Source organism: Mesoplodon mirus (genome assembly GCF_964341445.2).
Source record: "Mesoplodon mirus genome assembly, chromosome: 3".
Classification (NCBI taxonomy): domain Eukaryota; kingdom Metazoa; phylum Chordata; class Mammalia; order Artiodactyla; family Ziphiidae; genus Mesoplodon; species Mesoplodon mirus.
Genome location: NC_138978.1, coordinates 39,140,421 through 39,161,314, shown reverse-complemented (window position 1 = coordinate 39,161,314; position 20,894 = coordinate 39,140,421). Strand labels below are relative to the sequence as shown.

Genomic DNA, 20,894 nt, shown 5'->3' with positions numbered 1-20,894 from the left:
TTGAATTTTATCAAATGCTTTATCAACTGACATGACCATGTAGTTTTTCTTCTTTAGACAGTTAATAGGGTAGATTACACTGATTGATTTTTGAATGTTGAACCAGCCTTCCATTCCCAGAATAAAGCCTACTTGGGCACCAAGTTTGGGAAGTTTAAGCCATTATTTTTTCAAACATTTCTTCTGTACCGCACTCTTTCTCTCCTTCTGGGACTCCAATGACACAGATGGTAAACCTTCCAGTATTGTCCCATAAGTCACTGAGACTTCGTTCAGCTTCTTTAATCTTTTTCTTCTGTTGTTCAGATTGGATAGTTTCTATTGCTTTATTTTCGAGTTTACTGATTCTTTCCTCTGTCATCTCCATTTTGTGATTGAGCCCATGCAGCAGAGTTTTTTTTTTTTTTTTTTTTTCTTTTTGCTGTATGCGGGCCTCTCACTGTTGTGGCCTCTCCCGTTGCGGAGCACAGGCTCCGGATGCGCAGGCCCAGCGGCCATGGCTCACGGGCCCAGCCGCTCCGCGGCATATGGGATCCTCCCAGACCGGGGCACGAACCCGTATCCCCTGCATCGGCAGGCGGACTCTCAACCACTGCGCCACCAGGGAGGCCCCAGCAGAGTTTTTTAATTTTCCATTATCGTATCTTTTTTCTTGTATCTCCATTTGGTTTATATATACATATTTGGTTCACAGGGTTATTTTTTTGGCTAACACTTTCTATCTTTCCATTCATGTCAACAATGTTTACCCTTACTTTGGGGGGCATTTTTTTTTAACAGTTTACTTACTAGATTACCAGTTTGTTATGAAAGGATTCAACTCAGCAACAGCCAGATGGAAGAGGTGGGGAAAGGGTGCCAGGAGCTTTTTTATAAAAGCTACTTTAAAGTCTGTCAGATTATTACAACATCTGTGTCATCTCAGCATCGGCACCTATTTATTTATTTATTTATTTAATTTATTTATTTTTGGCTGTGTTGGGTCCTCATTGCTGCACACGGGCTTTCTCTAGTTATGGCGAGCAGGGGTTACTCTTCGTTGCGGTGCGTGGGCTTCTCATTGCAGTGGCTTCTCTCGTTGCAAAGCACGGGCTCTAGGTGCGTGGGCTCAGTAGTTGTGGCTTGCAGGCTCTAGAGTGCAGCCTCAGTAGTTGCGGTGCACGGGCTTAGTTGTTCTATGGCATGTGGGATCTTCCCAGACCAGGGCTCGAACCCGTGTCCCCTGCACTAGCAGGCGGATTCTTAACCCCTGCACCACCAAGGAAGCCCTGGCATTGGCATCCTCTGATTGCCTCTCCCAGGCAAGTTGAGATTTTCCTAGTTCTTCATGTGGTAATTAATTTTAGATTGTATCCTCTATATTTTGAATATTATGTCATGAAACTTTAGGTCTTACTTAAATTCAGTGGAGAATGTTGATATTTTTGTTTTACCAGACAATCAAGCAGGTTGGATTTAGTTGGCAAGTTCTGACCAGGCTTCTTTTTTTTTTTTTTTCTTTTTGCGGTATGTGGACCTCTCAATGTTGTGGCCTCTCCCGTTGCGGAGCACAGGCTCCGGATGCGCAGGCCCAGCGGCCATGGCTCACGGGCCCAGCCGCTCCGCGGCATATGGGATCCTCCCAGACCGGGGCACGAACCCGTATCCCCTGCATCGGCAGGCGGACTCTCAACCACTGCGCCACCAGGGAGGCCCCTGACCAGGCTTCTTTTGAGTTATGGTTTCAATGCCAGTTCCATTTTCAAAGCCTGTTCAGGTGTGTACCACCAAGTGTCCAGTCTGGGACTCAGGTGGTGGTCCATCCCTTAGTTCAGTTCTCAGAGTCTTTGGTGTGTTGGTTAGAATCAGATGCACACATGCACAGCTCAGGGCTAGCCCAGAAGTTCATACACAACTTTATGGAGTCGTTTTCCTGAGCTCCTTCCTCTCTGCTCTCCTTGTACTTTCCAGTTCGTTGGTCCTCCCCTTTTGGGTTCTCTGGCCAGAAATCTGGGGTTTTAGTTACACTTTCTGCCACACATTTCCTGAACTGTACCCAAATCTGGGACCAAGCAGCAGGAAGGCAGAGAGAGAAAAAAGCAACTGGATTTCACCCCACCCCCTCGGGATTACAGAGAGGAAGATTTGATCAAAGAAGAAGGTTTCCCTTCCTCAGTTTTAGGTGCTTGAAGGCCCCACTGCTGCTACTGGGCACTGCCACCACCACCACCGAGGGGACTGCCTGGGGACTAGGGCATGAGAAACAGAGAAAAACAACCCTCAGGATTTCCCATCCCTGTCTGAGCCTTAGAGCCCCTTTCCCAACCAGACTCTAGCCATAACTAGAGGTCTTCTGGAATTCTCTCCATTTGTGCCCTTATGTCCACTCTGTTTGTGTCCAGATTTTGGGCTGTCTCAAGTCCAGGACATGGGATACCAGAGGAAAAATGAGAAATTCACTGCCAGGGTGGCAGTACTTCTAATTCTAGTTTTTCCCCCAATCTGTCTACTACTATTTATATTTCAGAGTCTTCAAATAGCTGCTAAATGCATTCTGTCCAGGCCTTTAGCTGCATTCAATGACAGAGATAGATTCTTACACATGTATCTTATACATATATCCTGGTATATATATAAGTATCTATTTATGCAGGGAATATACCTAGGGGAGGAAATGCCAGGTCATGCATATGTATATATTCAAATTTAGCTAGACACTACCATAGTTTTTTTCCAAAGTGGTTGTAATCAACTTACCCACTGACCAGTAGAGACTCAAAGTTTCCACCATATTACTTCCTCACCAACCTCGGAATATCAAGCTTCTCAGGCTTTCCTATTTTGGTAGATGTGCAGTGGTATCTCACTGAAATGCTAATTTGCATTTCCCTAGGTAGTATTACAATTGAACACCGTTTCATAAGGTTATTGGCCATTTGGATTCCTCTTTTGTGAAGTGCCTGTTGGGGTCTTTTGCCTTTTTCTATACTGGGTTATTTCTTTACTCACATTGATTTTTGTAGTTCTTTATTCTGGAAGCAAGCCCTTTGTTGGCTATTTGTGTTATAGATGTCTTTTTTCACTCTGCCTTTTCACTCTCTTAATGGTACCTTTTGATGAATAGAAGTTCTACTTTAATGTAATAAAATTGATCAGTTTTTTCCTATGTGAATGGATGCAACTTTGCATCTACTTAAAAGCTCTTTCTAAAGGTCCATTCTGTCTTAAAGCAACCTCTCCCATCTCAGCATTTCAATGCGGACACCTCAAGCATCAAAGTATGAGACAGCAAGATGACAAGGCAGACAGTGCAGGCTCTAGGGGTGGACACATATGAGTGGCCCTGAACAGGGTACTTCAAGTCTTTGAGAATTAAGTTTCTTTATAATTAAAGATGTACTATCCACCTTGCAAGATGTGTGTAAAGCACTTAGCATAGTGTTGGCACACAGTAGGCCCTCAGCAAACAGTGGCAGCTGTGATCATATTCTCTGATCATCCTTCCCCTTGTCCACATTGCTACAGTGGCCTGAACCTCATTGCTGCTTTGTGAAACATCAATCTATTGCAGTTAAGGACAGCAAAATGGGTTAATTGCCCTCAACAGGCCAGTAAAGTCTCCCTGTTACTCACAGGCAGCACCTAAGGTACGAGGACCACTGTCTTCAGCTAAAAATTAAGACCTGATACATAGAGATGCTCTCATCATGAGGTGAAGTCATTCTGGGGCTCCCACAGGGACACAATGGCAGCAAGCTGAAGAATCAAAGTATCTGCTCTTTCTGTTCACTGCCAACAGCACAGTGGTGTGGGGCAGGCAGACTGCTTCAGACAGGGGAAAGCTGAGCTCCACTGAGCCTGGGTGATTTGTGTCAAAGCAGCGGGTGTGCCGATTTGTGTGTCCTGCACTGTTGTCACAGGGAAGAGCAGGAGTACGTCGGCACATGTGCACAGTACAGTGCCCGTCCTGGAGGAGGTGTGTATTTGAGTATATGGGGTGTGCATGTGAACATGCAACAGGGTGTATGTTCCTAGGAAGCTGTGATACTCTCACCAGCCTGGCATGCTGCTGGAGAGCCGATGGTTAGCTACTCCAGCGTGCCCAGAGCTTGGGGTCTCTCAACGCCCTCTGCCCCACTCTCTGAGACAGGATATGTTCACAGGAAACAGACACCTTTTCATGACGCTGGACCACCCTGAATAAGGAAGGAGCATCAACTGCAAACTCCTTGGTGCACAGTTCTAAAGCAACTGGCAAAGTCTTCTGGATGTTGTATCCCACTGCTGCCTCCTAGACCGTGGGTCCCTAGACATGCTTCTTGAGATTTTCCCACAATATTGAGATATTCCACTGCCCTCCCCAGACGCCCCCTCCCCCACCTCATTAGGCTCCACTTCAAATGTGGCCAGTGCTGAATGCTGAAAGGATGATAGAAGGGGAGGGATTGGTACCTGAGCCTAGTGTTTGTCCAGCGGAGTCAAAGGAAAGAACCACTGAATCTGCAACACAAGAGGACAAGTTCATTTCTTTCTCTTTCTTGCAGTAAAAACAAAACAAAACAAAAACAAAAAAACAAGTTCCCACTGGCTTTGCCCAAACCCTCTCCCAAGGAAAAGTCAACTGGACTGGAACTCAGCTGCACAGACAGCCTCCATTGGTCTATCCCACCCATCCGCTGGGCCAGGAGGCCCTGCCGAGCCCAGCCCAAGCCTCGTGCTACCGGGAGGAACATCTCAGGGCAGAGATATGTCCCAAATTCTTCAGAGGCATTCCTGCCAAATTAGGGAACACATTTACTTCTTTTTGCTTCTCATAGTGAAAATAAAATTAAAACAAAGCAAAAGAAAACTTCCCTCCTGCATCTGGTTAAAGGCACTAACATTTCTCTTTGACTTGTTTTCTTTTCCTATTCATATACTCAATGTTTATTATTTCTTCCCCCCAAAGGCATAAAGTGACTTACAGGAATTTACAGTACACACTGGAATTTTAAAAATGAAGAAGTCAAAGGAAGGAAAAATATTATATAGTCAGGGGAATGTTAGTGCACAAAATGCATGCCATGAGGACCTAAACAAATGCTACAGGTAGAATCAAAGAGGCCTGAGCTCCCAAACAGCTAAAGAAAATGAGAAAATAAACAAGATTGAGTGCTCACGATACATACAATTCATTCATTTATTCAACTGTTGAGTAAATATTTATTGGGCATCTACTATGTGCAAGATACTATACTATGACTTTGCGATCCAGATGCAAACAAAAAAAAGCATGGTCTCTACGCTCACGGATCTGTCATCAGTCTAAGAGAAAAAATGTTACCCCACAAGTTATTCAACTAAAAACTGATTAAGTAAAAAAGAAAAGAAAAGAGTGCTGAGGAAGTTTCTATTAGGAGGAGACCTAGTTTGGAAGGGGAGTGGGTGTTGGTTAGGGAAGTCTTCCCTAAAGAAGTGACACCTGAACTAAGAACTGAAGGATAAGTTAGGGTTAAACCTGACAAGAAGGAATGGGCATTCTAGGCAGAGAGGATGCTCTGTGTGGAGACCTGAAGCAGGATGGGACAGGGCGCCTCAGAGTAACCAGAAGAGCAAAGCATACATAAAAGCAAATACTATACGGTGATCAGAAAGAAATTCCTCTTATGGGTCTTAATAAAGGGGGATGCTGCATGATGTTGAAGACTGCAACTTCTACAACATTTCTATAATAAGTAATTGTGAATCTTTTATGGCTGTTTCTTACAACAGGAGCAATACAAATGATAGCATAGGCCAACACACAGCTCAATAAAAGCAATTATAAGGGACACCAAGATAATCTAAGGCCCAAAATAACCCCAGAGACCCAGACTCCAAAGGGATCACATTCAAAAGTCTCACTCATGGGACTTCCACGGTGGTCCAGTGGTAAAGAATCCACCTTCAATGCAGGGGATGTGGGTTCGATCCCTGGTTGGGGAACTAAGATCCCACGTGCCGTGGGGCAACTAAGCCCGCACGCCACAACTACTGAGCCCACATGCTCTGGAGCCTGCGCGCCACAGCTAGAGAGAGAAAACTCGCATGCCACAACTAGAGAGAAGCCGGCGCAGTGCAATGAAGAGCCCATGCACTACAACGAAAGATCCCACGTGCCGCAACAAACATCCCACGTGCCACAACTAAGACCCGATGCAGCCAAAAATAAATAAGTAAAAATAAATAAAACCCATGCTCCTTTAAAAAAAAAAAAAAAGGCTCACTCACTACAAAGGAATGCTAGCTGGCTGCATGAGGCCCAGCGTCTACACCACAGGCAGCATCCCACCTCAGCATGATCCTTCAGATCTCAGGTGTATGTCATTTTCTCTTATTGCACATGGAAATCAGACACAAGAGTTATCATAACTGTAAGTCATCTGTCTGCACTGCTAGACTATAAGCTCTATAAAGTCAGACACTATATCTGCTTTATTCACTGCTATGTTACCAGCATAACACCTGGCAGGCAATAACTGTTTGCTGAAAGACAGTGCCTCAAGAAATGGATGGACTTCAACTCCTTCAGGTAATCCTTCATAATCACTTTTTCTCATAATCAAGTGTTTATTAAGAACTGGGTAGCAGAGAGCTGCAGGATACAATTTTTGATAAGTATCCAGAGGCAGATATTCTGTACTGCCAGTTAAGGGCAGATCCATATGCTTTGAAACCTACCAAGTAAAAGGTAAGGTTGACTTTTTTTTTCTTTCAAAAAATGTAGAAGCACAGTTAGAACACTTGTCTAATCAGATAGGTGACCATCCTACCTTGTATGAGATACAATCAACATCTCTTACAAATTCTACTTCTTTATCAATGTTTCCCACATCTGTTTCCTCTCAATGTTACTGTGCCCTTTCAGAATAGAAGCCCCTATTTTTCTCTCTTTTTAAAAGAGCTTTATTGAGGTATAATTTACATACTATAAAATTCACTCATTTTAAGTGCACAATTCAATGATTTTTAGAAAATTTACAGAGTTGTTTAACCATCAGCATATGCAGCTTTAGAACATTTCTATCACCCAGAAGATCCCAGGTGCCCAGTCATGCCCTGTTCCCACCTCCAGCCCCAGGCAACCACTAATTTACTTTCTGTCTCTATAGATTTGCCTTTTGTGGACATCTGCCTATCCTTTTCTTGCTAGGACTGTTCTGATAGGCCCCTTAACCACACGCCTACCTCCAGCTTAGCCCACTTCCATCATCCTTCATACTGTTGCATGATTTTTCTAAAAAGTATACCTGACTATGTCTTTGCTCTTGATTAAAATGCTTCAGTGGCTTCCCGTGGCCTGTAAGATAAACTCCAAGCTCTGACCTTCAAGATCTTTACCATTTTGGCTCATTTATGACCTCTAAATGCCTCATGCTCCAGATATGCCAAACAACTTCTGTTTCTCCAAAGAGATATGTACCTTTGTGTCTTCAGACACCAAACATACTGTTTTCTCTGCCTGTTTGCATTAAAAACTCCCACTTTTCTATTAAGACCCAACGCAATCATCCCCTCTTCTTGAAGGCTTCTCTGATCCGTTCTGCCCCTTCTCTTTAGGCCGTCACTGCATTGCTATTATGGCATTTATTATACTGCATTATAATCCTTGTTTACTGGTCTTTTTCTCTCTTTAAACTGCAAGTTCCCTGAGGATAAGGACTGTCTGTTCATTTTGAGGCTTTGATGCCTAGGACAGTGACTGACACACAGAAGGTGGTCAATATGTTCATTAAACAAAGGAATGTCTTTGCTTTCTTTCAAAGGTGATGTTATCTGTAGATATTTCACAAATTGGTGAGGGGAGAGATCCATCCTGCATACAGATTCTCATTCAATTCAAGTCAACCTTGAAATGTCCTTATACCATGAAGCTTCAGATGTTCGAGCTTGGCCTCATCCTTGAAAGATAAAAGCATTCCCACAAAGCAGTGCAGGGGGGATAAGGAAAGGGCCCTAGGAGCTTTCTAGGTGAGAGATCACAGTCACCTGGATGAAGATTAGGAAAGCCTTTCTGAGGGGTTGACTGCCCAGATGAGCAACAATAAAAACAGCATCTCAAATTTTTATTACTGTTGACAAGTATTTTTCCAATTTCAATTTACTTTCTTTGTACTCACAAGCAGTCCTGAAATAATCTCTTTTAAAGTTTTCAATCTAAATGTAAAGAAAAAAGGCTACAAGTTAACTAAATGTGAACAACAGTTGTCTCTGGGTGAAAGAATTATAGATGATATTTATTCTCTGTGTTTTTGAAAATTTCCAGAGTGAACATGTAACTTGTATTTTCAGAAAAAAAAAAAAAAAGTCAAAAAAGAACTCTCTAATCCAGCTCTAAGATTTTAACCTCTAACACACTGGCACCAATGCAAAAGGATGGAAGGTTTTTGATCTCCCTTCATTATTCACTGTACACGCTGAAAAGCTATTCAGCTTTTCCCTTTAGTTATACTGAGGTCATCGTTATACTTCATGACACTTAAATATACCTCAGCAACCTCAATTCTTAAATAGACTGACTTTTAAAAAATTCGTTTCTTCTTCCTTCCTTCTCACAAGTATTATCAAGTGCCTATTATGTGCCAGGCCTGGTGCCAGATACTAGAGATATGGAGCTGAATAGGAGCTGGTCTTTGCCTTCCAGCCAAGGAAGCAGAGAGGTTAATAGGCACTTAAAGTGTGATAATGGTGAGCAAGGGGCAAGCACCAAACAGATGACAGTCTTACTGGAAAGGAAAAGTTGGAGTTTTTGTAAATATTATTTCCAGTGGTAGTGGAATGCTCCCACGAGCATGTGCCTTGAAACTGCAGAAGATGCAAGTGAGAGGGTAGAAACTTCAGGAGGAAGTTAGGGACATATATCGTGTTTTGTGTAAGTTTGGATGGATGTTGCTTTGAGCATTTAAGGCAGAGATTTGAGAATCAGTTTGGCCCTTCATTTTTTGTGTTTATTCTAAAGGATGTAAGATCATTTGAGTTATAAACCACTTTGACAGCTAAAGGGAAAATTCAGTGTTCAACAAATTGTGAAGTTTGTTTTGCAAGAAACGGAGCAAGAATATCCAGACTTCTCCCTCTCAGGCTAAGAGATATGTCATTTTTATTTCAAGCATCCTGGGTTCCAGCTGTTCCTGGTTCCCAGGCCAGAGGCGGCCATGTGGGGTGCTATACAAGTGACCAAGCAGAATTACAGACCAAAGCACAACAGAGCATTGCTGCACATGACTTTGTTCAGTGAGGAAACCTAGAATTTACTGGAAACCTTTTATTATGGTCAGATGTTTTCTGTGTCTGGTTTCTGAAGCAGATAAAAAGAATATAAAGAGAGGATGAAGAATGAAGCTTAGTCTTTCCAGTCACTGGAGAGGCTTCCAAAAGTCAAATTATGCAGTGAACAAGTTACGTTTTGGCTACTACCTGTCATGGTTCACATTCAACACACATATTCTGCTAGCCACCATGTGTAAGCCCTAGAGACGTAAGAATGAATGAAAAAAAATTATTCACTGAAGTAGCTTGCAACCTAACAGGTAAAGTAAAAACACATATAAAGCTAAGCATTCTACAGTTAATAATACTGTATTGTACACTTGAAATTTGCTAAGAGTAGATCTTAAATGTTCTTACCACATGCATACATGCAAAAAGGTAACTGTGAGGTGACAGATGTGCTAACTAACCTTATTGTGGTAATCATTTCACAATACATACGTTTGTCAAAGGATCACACTGTACATGTTAAACTTACACATTGTTATCTGTCAATTACATCTCAATAAAGCTGAGGCGGAAAGCTAAGTATAATATGTAGGTATGGAAATAAGGGTAATGAGGGAGATACTTCATTGTTCATTAATTCAACATATTTATTAAGCAACTACTATACACCAGATTTAGGGATACAACAGTAAAGAAGAATGAGAATGCTCCTATTCTCAAGGAATTTATAGTTTAGTCAGGGAGACTGAAAAAAAACAAGTAAACAAACGAACAAAACTTCTGACAGTGATAAGTGGTTATGAAGAATATCCAATGATGTAATAGTGACCATGAGGGGAAGTACAGGCAATGCTAGATTGGGTGTTTTGGGAAGGCTTCTCTGAAGAGATGACATATGGCTGAGACTGGGAGACAGGAGACTGCCAAGAAAAGACCAAGGGAAAAAGAGTTCCAGGCTGAAGGAAAGCAAGTACAGTAATCTTGGTACATTAAGGAACAGAGAGAAGGCCAGTGCTGCTGGAACACAGAGCACGAAAAACACAAGGGGGGTGGGAAATGAGGTCAGAGAGGAAGACAGGAGACAGATCTGTAGGAGGCCTTATGTAGGAGGCCATCGAGAGACGTCTGCACTGTATTTTTCAATAGCGAAGAGAAGTCCCTGCTTAAAACCCGGGAGTAACACGATCTGATTTATACTCTTAAACATAAACTTTCACTGCTATGCCGAACTAAATTGACTGTTCTGGAAACAGAGTACAAGGTAGATTAGAGGAGACAGACTGCAGGCCAGGAGACTGGTAGAAGAGATTGCAACATTCCAGATGAGAAGTGATGGCAGCCTGAACCAAGGCAGTGACAACAGGAAAAAAAAAAAAAGGATACTAATAATGTTTAAAAGGGAAAATTTACTGGACTAGTGACTTTTGGGACATGAGTAAGAGATTAAGAAAAAGAAGGATTATATCTACATTCTTGCCTTAGGCAAATGGATGCTGACCTTTGCTTAAATGGGTGTAGCCTCCATCTAAACCACATAACCCTGCTTCTCCTCTGGTCAGACAACTGGACCACAGGTGAGCACCTGACCCAAGAGAAGGCAATCCATAGGCAGACAGATTCTACCTTTTGGAGACTTGACTTGGGATACACAGAGAGTTGGGGCTGCTGGTAGGAGATACAACCAGAAAAGCAAAGAAGAGCAGAGGCTAGGAGGCTATGGGTTGGACTTGATGCTGGGCCTTGGGGCCCATGTTAGTGGTAGAGCATCACAGTGAAGAGCCATAACCCTGATGCTGAGGGCAACATGACACCTCAAAGAGCTGCCTTGGATCCAGAATATTCTTCCAGTGCCAGTCTCTGTGGCAGTCAGCTATCCCACGGATCATCTTTCCATGAGACCTTGGGGTTTAGCTCTTCCTCAGTTCCCTTGAGGCTTGGCCTATAATTGAGATTTTCATTTTTAAGTCTCCTGCTATCTTGGAGCTGTCTATAGTCTGAGTAGGTTCACCTCCTCTACCTTCCAGCCCTCATGCTTTAATACCCAGGAGCACTTTCTGCCTTCCCAATGACCTGTTCCAAGCACGACTCACCCCGAGGGTCTAAATCTCAGGAGAAGTAGAAGGCCCTACTTGGACCTTGGGTCTAAGCTGTGTTCTCCAATCTAGCTTTATGAAAGAGCTCTCAACTTTGGGGATTTACTGGTCCATCAGCAAGACTGATACTTCAATAGCCATATGGTTACCTGTGTCTTGTTCTACTTTCTCCTCTGCTTAGATCCTGGGGGAATCTAACCCCTAGTCTGAGCCCCTCAATTTCTTCCTTCTCAACCCTAATCCCAAACAAACAAAACATGAGTAAATGAGATTCCTGAAGCTACATAGAGAAAAAAAGCCTGAGGACAGAAAACAAAACACAACCATTGATATAGAAGAATGTGGTATATGGAAGAGAAATCAGTGAAATAATCAGAGATGGGAGTAGCAGGACAGAGGAAGCCAGAGGAGGTAAGAATTGTTTATAAAAAGGAGTATCCAAATGTGGTAAAGAGATGGAAGAAGCTGATGGATGAAAAGATGCTGCAGAATCGCTCACTGGGAGGGCATTTGTAACTTTAGTGGGAACGATTTCTGTAGTGATCAGACTGCAGGGACTCAGCCGTGAATGGGCTAAGTGGAGGCTGTTGACTTAGTAGACTTATTTCAAGAAGTCTCTCCTTAGATTTCTGTCATTAATTTAACTTACCAAACATATACAGAGTCCTTCTAAGCTCAAGAGACTAATCAAAAGATTAGACATGGTCCCTGACATGAAGGAGTTTATGAACTATCAGGAGGATAATATAAAGATACAAAGAACTATAATACAGGTCTCTAGAAAAGGTGCTCTAGGAGTTAAGAGGCAAGAGGGAGAATTTTTTCTGGGAGAAGCTGGTAAGATATGGAGGAGACAGTATTTGAGCTGCTGTGAGATAACCTTTTGGGACAGGCTGTGCTGGTCGGGTGGGAACACTGAAGGAGAGGCACTGAAGCATGGAAAGTGAGGGGTGTATGGTTTCAGGAAGGTAAAATCATACCTAATTAACACATTAGAGTTTCTTTCAGGAGGTAAAAATGCATGTGACTAAAAGGGAACTAGTCAATACAACTTGTTTAGACTTTCAAAAAAGGCTTTGAGGGCTTCCCTGGTGGCGCAGTGGTTGAGAGTCCGCCTGCCGATGCAGAGGACATGGGTTCGTGCCCTGGTCCGGGAAGATCCCACATGCCGCGGAGCGGCTAGGCCCGTGAGCCATGGCTGCTGAGCCTGCGTGTCCAGAGCCTGTGCTCCGCAACAGGAAAGGCCACAACAGTGAGGGGCCCGCGTACCGCAAAGAAAAAAAATAAATGCTTTGACACATCAAAGACTATTTTTAAAAAGTGAGTCACCACGAAATTGAGGAAGAAATTGCTATGTCATCAGGAGACAAAAGGCACTTGGCTGAGGAGCAGGAGCAGGACACCCCCTGGGGAATCAGCACCCACAGGGAGACCAGGAAATATGGGAGTAGCTAGATTTCCACTACCAACTGCCCTCTAGGAGGGTGGAGGGAAGGGGGAAAGGGTGGCACTGCTTACAAACACCTGTTGGTGCAACAGAAGCTGGAATGAAAATGGTACTAGGCATGTGCTGAGACTGAGAGTGAGATGCTAGGATGAAGTTTGGAACTTTAGGGGTCTGGGAAAGTGTTAGTCGTGGTGCCTTAGAAATAGGAAAGGGCTGGGTTTGGTGCAGGAACCATTTGCTGAACCCTGATTTAGATTACACATACACCTCACTCCCTTCCAAACCCCTCTAAATGACAGAAAAGGTCGTTTGTTTGTTGTAAATCAGAAGTACACAGGAACAAAGAGAACAGGAGACACCAGCAACAAAAGTTTTGGAAAGCAGATAAACAAATGGAACTTACTCAGCAAAACCAGGAAAGGTGAGTCCTATACTAGTAGTGGGGAAAGCTGAAATATGTCCTGAAATACACCACAGAACTCCCCAAAGGCTCAATTGCTGGCAGCACCAGGTACCACTAGAAGTAGGAGAGAAGACGATACTAAAAACAAGACACTACACTCTTAAGTATGGGCTGACAGCCAAGACCACAAGGCATTAAAGGAAAGTATCTAATATAAAGACAGAGACCAAAACAAATGAAAAATAAATGCCACGTGGAGGGGCTTCCCTGGTGGTCCAGGGGGTAAGACTCCACACTCCCAATGCAGGGGGCCCGGGTTCGATCCCTGGTCAGGGAACTAGATCCTACATGCTGCAACTGAAAAAAAAAGAATCCCACATGCCACAACAAAGATCCCACGTGCCACAACTAAGACCTGGTGCTGCCAGATAAATAAATAAATATTTTAAAAATAATAATAAAATAAATGGGGCTTCCCTGGTGGCGCAGTGGTTGAGAGTCCACCTGCCGATGCAGGGGACGTGGGTTCGTGCCCCAGTCTGGGAGGATCCCACATGCCGCGGAGCGGCTGGGCCCGTGAGCCATGGCCGCCGAGCCTGCGCGTCCGGAGCCTGTGCTCTGCAACGGGAGAGGCCACAACAGTGAGAGGCCCGTGTACCAAAAAAAATAATAAATAAATAAAATAAAATAAAATAAAATAAATGTAATGTGGAAAAAGAGAAAACACAAATAAAGGTGAAAACTCTTTAAAAAATCATTAAAATCTTCAGAAAGAAAATATTTTATTCACAAAATAGAATTCATTTTTTTAAAAAAGTACACTCAGCAAATAAAAACAAAAAATAACTTTTGAAAATTAAAAACATAATAGCAGAATTATAAAGGATTAAAAAGTAAGTTGAGGAAGTCTTTCAAAATGTAGTACAAAAGACAAAGATAGAAAATGGGAGACAAAAGTTTTTTTCTTTTAAATTAGAGGACCAGTCTAGGAACCATCACAACTGAATTATGGAAGTTCTAGCAAAAGGAAAACAAAATTTTTAATAGAAGGGAGAAAATATTCAAAGAAATATGTAAATAACATTTCCCCATAACTAAAGAACTTGAGTTTTGGGCCTGAAAGGGCCCTCTGAGTGTACCGCACAAGATGAAAATAGTCCTCCAACAAATGCATCATCATGAAATTTCAGAACACTCAAATTTCCAGAGAGAAAAACAACAAAGAGGTTTTTATACAAATAATAAAAAAAAATCAGAGTGGCTTCAGAACTCTCAATAGGAATGCTGAAAGCCTAAAATACAGTGGAGCAGTATCTTCAAAATTCTGAGGGAAAATAATTTCCAACCAAGAATTCTATACCCAGCCAGACTATCAATTAAATATGAGATTAGAATAAAGACACTTTCATACAGGTAATGTCTCAGAAATTTACCTCTCATTCATCCTTCCTAGGAAATTATTAGAGGATGTGTTCCAGTAAATGAAGAAGAAAATGAAAAAAACATGGGATCCAGGAAACGAGATATACCAAAAGAGAAGGATGGTGATGGGAGACTCTAAGCCCATAGTTGGGCAGCAGGGATAGAGAGGAAAAAGTCTAGAGCAGTGCATGTCAGAAGGCTCCTAGAGAGATTTCTTCAAGCAAATGAAACTGACAGACTAATGTGTTTGAACATATGGAGACCAGATTTATACAACTGGGGAAGAGTATAGAGTTAAATTAGTGGTCAATACATAGAAAACTAAGCAAAATAAAAAGCAAGACTGTTATTGACTTCAGGAAAAATAAAATGTGCAGTGAAAAAACAGTAATCATGGTATCTATGAATATCATTTTCATGGCCATAATATACAGCCTGAATGTTGTTCTAACTATATTAGGAGAATGGGAGGATGGACTTAGTATCTGTGGTGGAGGAGCAGTGAGTGTGATAGAGTACTAAATACCAAATCTTCACCTTCCATTAGAGAAAGTCAATAGGTAATACTCAAAACAGAAATATCAAGAATGAATCAACTATACTCCGATAAAATAAATATTTAAAAATTAAAATTTAAAAAAGAAGTATCAAGAATAGCAATATAACCATGTTATTTAGAGATCTGGAGGTAAATATCAAACAAATTAGTTAAAAGAGTTGAAAACAAATGCCTCTTGGAGGCAGGAAATCAAGTAGTAGTGGTAATGGGGAAGTGCTTTTCTTGTTCATTTTTGTTGGTAACAAGTCTTGTATAATTGTCTTTTTGAACTATGCACATGTATAACTTTAATAAGAACAAACACTAAATTGACTTGCACAAGATTACACAGCCTACAGTGGTAGGGCCGGAGCTTCAAATTTAGTCCATCTGTTTCTCTAACGTATATATCATGTATCTACCAAGAGGGTCAATGAAGAGTCTATTTAGAAACCTAGAAGTCTCATATTTGATTATAACCTACTTAATGCTTTACTAAATACTATCTTATATTATTTTGTGATTACATTATCTAAATATGATCTGTCAAAAATAATTAGTCTAGAATAAAAGATAGTTAAAAGATAAAACAATCAAATGTGAGGACCTTGCTTGGACCCAGACTTTTAGAAAAAACCAACTGTGGAAATGCATATTTAAGATAATTAATGATATTTGAATATGAACTGGGTGCTAGAAAATATTAAGGAATTATAGTTAATGTGACATAATAACATAATGGCTATTTTAAAAAATTCTTTACTGTTAGAGATGATACTGAAATGTTTTTGGGTAAAATGACTTGATATCTGGGATTTGCTTTACGACCCAGTTAATTTTTTAAATCCAAATAATAAAAAAAAAGATATGAATCTCCACAAGAGCAGGGCTGCAATATTCACATGAGCCAGAGACCTTTGGACAGGATGAGACTATTAAGTCATTTGCCATATGACATTCTTTCCTTCATCTGGAAAAAGATGTACTTGATAGGCTATCATCAAGAGTATGGTGCCATTCCATTCTCAAGAGATAACTTAGTTAAGACAAAGGGAAGGAATAAGATGAAAAGTTGCTCAATAAAGTTTTTATATTTTGCCATGAAAAAATTGTATACCTATTACTTCGTATTATTTCTATTTAAAAAGAAAAGATATGTACCTCTCAGTACCACAATTGAGAAATGAAAAGTAATTGGTTGACATCACTGTCATTCATCTTAAGTACTAAGAGTGGAAGGCATGGGGAGAAATGGAATACACTACTAATGGGAATGTAAAATGGTAAAGCAGCTTTGGAAAACAGCCTGGGAGTTCCTCAATAGGTCAAATATAGAGTTACCATATGACTCAGCAATTCTACCACTAGGTATACATATACCCAAGAGAAATGAAAATTTTATGTCCACACAAAAGCTTGAACATGAATGTTTACAGCAGTATTATTCACAATAGCCAAAAAGTGGAAGCAACCTAAATGTCCACCAACTGATGAATGAATTGTGGAATTAAAGAAACCTCAGCTAAAACTGGAGTCAAGACAAGCCTGTAGGGGGAGCTCTCACACCCTGCCATGCATCCTCAACTATTCCAAATGGTAAGAGACTACACCAGCTCTCCAACAGAAAGGTGCCTCCACTATCCAGAAGGAAGAAGAAAACTTCCCTCCACCCCATGACAGCCCAGACAATAAGACTGTAGCAGTCCGACCAATGAGAAGCCTCTATACTCTGGACTCCCAGCTTCCTCCAATGGACTCTCTGGTTATCACAGCCCCACACCCCCAACTCCCTCCTTTTCCCTATAAAAGCAAGTTCCCCTTCCTTGTTCTCTGGATTTGCCTATGGTTTACCATAGCTTGCATTTCCCAAATAGCAATTCCTCCGGTACTCCCGAATAAATTCACTTTTGTTGGTAAAATAACTGGCTATTATATTATTAAAGTTGACATATTTGGTGTCACAAGTGGGGTCCAAAGGAGGCAAACCCCGAGAGATGACGGCTCATGGAATCAAGTGAGGTACCTGCACTGAGCCCCTTGTGTTTATCGCTTCAGCGAGTTGCTGCCTGCTTTCGATATGGGGAGTCTTCTCTCGCATTCCAAGCTCCGCTCTTCTGTGTTTTGAGCTCTCCAACTTTATTCAGGATCTAGAAAGTCTTTGTCCTTTCAGGGGAGAAGTTTCGGCCTTTCTGGTTCAAGGCTTTGTCCTTGGTGAGTACTCAAGTTGTTTTCTGGAGCATGCGGTAGCAAGGTTCTCTTTTGGAGACTGAGCTAACTGGGAACTAAGAGTTTGTTTTATTCCTTTTGGAATCTGGGCTAAGACTCTACCAACTTACGTGGGTTTCTGGGAGAACTTAGGGAAATGGGATTCCAGTCATCTAAATGTTCTGAAGGCAGCCCTCCTTTGGGGACTCTGGCCAGTTCATGTTTAAAAACTGTGTACACCCTTTATGTGCATTTTAAACTAAGTGGGCCAAACTAAAAGTAATCAGGAATTACAGTGGCCATTGTGGAGAACTTTCAATCTCCCCAAATTCATTTTTCTTAAGATTAAATTGGAGGACCACAGTTCTAAAATTGCCTCTTTGCAAGATTCTGTTTCTAAATTGGCCAAAACAACCAAAAAGCAAACAAACAAAAAAACCTAAAAAAGAACAAAATGTCCTCCAAAGCCTCAAACTCCTTGTGTCCTCCTTCCCCAAATTCTTTGTCTTGGGCACCATCTTGTGTGTCTTCTCTGCCCCCTCTGTCTCAGACTCTGCTCTGGCAGCCATCTTGTGCCCAGGCCCCGCCCCCAATGTCATCTTCCTCTCTCCTGTGCAAAAACCGGCCCCTTTAAAAATCAGACCCTCTGAGGATCCAAATGCTAAACCCCTAATTACTGTTTCTAAGACAACTGGAGCAAATAAACAACTAAAAGGAAAGATTTAAACAGCAATAGTCCTAGATTTTTGAAAACAGACAAATAGACTGCAAAACTCCTAGGAGAAAATTTGCTTTCTGTATCTGTCTGTTTGGTGAAGCTTTTCAGTAAGTCACCTATCCTGTTCAAAGGGTAAAACCTTGGGCTTCCCTGGTGGCGCAGTGGTTGAGAGTCCGCCTGCCGATGCAGGGGACACGGGTTTGTGCCCCGGTCCGGGAGGATCCCACATGCCGCGGAGCAGCTGGGCCCGTGAGCCATGGCCGCTGGGCCTGTGCGTCCGGAGCCTGTGCTCTGCAACGGGAGGGGCCACAGCAGTGAGAGGCCCGCGTACCAAAAAAAAAAAAAAAGAACAAAGGGTAAAACCTTTAAGTCCATCTTAAGGGGCAACCTTAAAAGAGAGAATTCCAAGCCACTCAGGAGACAACAGATTGCATTCTTTGATGGATATGCAGAAGTTTCTAGAAGACAGTTTGACTCCAAAAATAGCTCTAAAAGGATCCTTACAGTATGCCAGAAACACAATTTGATCAAACTATTCTTTTTAGTTCTGTATTATTGTACCTGAGAAACAGCTAACATTTTAAATAAAACTATAAGGTCCCTGTCTGCATCTGTCTGTGTATACTCATGTGAATCTATATATGTATGTATATATGCATGGTATTTTTTTTCTTTCCTACCTCTGGATGGTATTGCTAAAATTAATTTGTAAAAGAGCCTTATTTAATTGGCTTAGAAACAAACACACACTTAAATGAATTAAAATATAACGAAGACTGGCCCAGGTGCTTTCTGGGTTTACATAATCTAGTTTTGAAAGCTAGTTTGGGGTTATTGGTTTAATTAAAACAGGCATGTCTTTGGAGTTACCAGTGCTGAAAATAATGCAGGCATACAACTTTTATTCTACCTGGGTTTATTGGTCAGATAAGTTCATGTTATCTTTGCTACAAAGTTTAAAAGCAAGAAAAATACGTGCGTGGTATGATAAAATTTTTCATGAGTGTTGAAAACAAGTGAATTGAAAGGATGTGGATGAGATATAAGTTTCTAGGTAAACCTTTTAAATAGCTTCCCCAAATCTTTTTGGCATCCTGAAACCTTACAGTTTTGCTAAGTTAAATTAAATAATAGGTAGTCATTAAATATCTAGATCATTTCCAAATAAGATAAAATACTGAAACATTACTTAAAATAGGTCCATCTACTTTTGGCTTCCTTTACAAAGGGACTAAAGATATTTGGGTCTACTGGTAAACATACCACATTGGAAAATTTCCTATGAGGAAAATATGCTTTTAGGAATTATGAAAGGTATTCATAAATTTGTAACAGACCACTCATAATTGTTTAAAGCTACCAGAAATAAAAAGGGGAAACAACTATGTATGCAAGAAAAGTAAGATATGTGTTTTTGCTAATAAAAGGTAGAAGAATGGAAATGCATTCTATTGAGGGTAAGAAAATAATTTTGTCCTAAAGTGAGGCTTACTGTTTCAGAATAGGAAGGAGGAAAAACAGCTGAACGGAAATAGTAAGTTGTAGAAGATTTATGGAAAAAAAGTTTTTGAAAAAAATTTTATGTGTGGTCAAGCTGGCTAAGTTAAAATGAATTTATTTAAAAATGAGTTTAATGTAAAAAAAATCTAAAAATAAAAAGGGACTTCCCTGGCAGTCCAGTATTTAAGACTTCACCTTCCAATGGAGGGGATGTGGGTTCCATCCCTGGTCAGGGAGCTAAGAGCCCACATTCCTGGGGGACAAAAAACCCAAACATAAAACAGAAGCAATACTGCAACAAATTCAATAAAGACTTTAAAAACGGTCCACATCCAAAAAAAAAAATCTAAAAAAGAAATGAGTTTAATGTCAAAAATACACTAGTCCAAAACAAATTTTGTTTTTAATCTCTTAAAAGGACAATGTTTTATTGGACTATTGGCCTGTTCCTAATAAGAGATTGTGAAAAAGGTTTTTCCTATCCTTTAAGTAATTTCCTTAGAAAACAAAGATTTGTGTTTTACCAAAATTCTTTTCTATGCTTCATGTTGTCTTAATCTGGTCTCTGATTACTCAAGAAAACAGAATCTCCTCAATATTAAAAGAGCTAAGTTTTGCCTTCAACTATGTAACCTTTTGTATTTGCCTTTGAAATGTGTTACTTGTTGTTACTTTGATCAAATAGATAATTAAATACCATTTCATAATAATCTATGATCCTGTTTGATCAAATGTCCAAAACCTTTTGGTATTTTTTACAAATTTCCCAAAAATCGAGTTCTAAATGAAGTCTTTCTGACCTTGAACTAACTGTGGGACCTTCCACAGGCCTCCGGAAAATCTCAAAGAATTTGTCTCTCACCTGGTAAAATGTTAAACTAATCAGGCTGATTTGATATGTTAAATTTTATCAGACATTTGTCAAATAAGAAGGAATACTAAAAGTTTTTACCTTATATTTGTAATAGGTATATGTTAATAAAAGTGTTCCAAAATTGTATGAAATTACTGAAATTCTAAGATGTCCTGATTACAATGTTATGAGTCATAATTTAAAATGTATGTCACAGAAGTTAAGAGAACCCTTTGTCAATCCCACTATAATGAACTCTCATCAGATATTTAATAATGGGCATTTTCAAGTCTTTTTGTCTGTTATAGGCAGTTACTGCTTTACTTTAATGCTTTTGCAAATATGTTTCTTCTTTAAAGAGATTCATCTAAAAAGCTCTGACAGGTACTCTGGAAGATGGGTTTTTGATAACTTTAAGATCATAAGACTGAACTGGGTAAGGATTTCTAAAATTAATGGAAAACCAATTGCTTTAATGTTTTGTTTTCCAGGTGTAAAG

At 40.7% G+C, this 20,894-nt stretch overlaps 1 protein-coding gene across 1 annotated transcript in view; it reads right to left on the bottom strand.

Moving 5' to 3' along the window:
* The window catches only part of ST3GAL3 (ST3 beta-galactoside alpha-2,3-sialyltransferase 3), a 232,716-nt gene that overhangs the window by 124,846 nt on the left and 86,976 nt on the right, over positions 1-20,894 (bottom strand). The window contains exon 3 of the mRNA XM_082614043.1: positions 4,432-4,479. Within this exon, the coding sequence (XP_082470169.1) occupies positions 4,432-4,479 (48 nt within the window). The remainder of the gene's footprint in view (positions 1-4,431; positions 4,480-20,894) is intronic.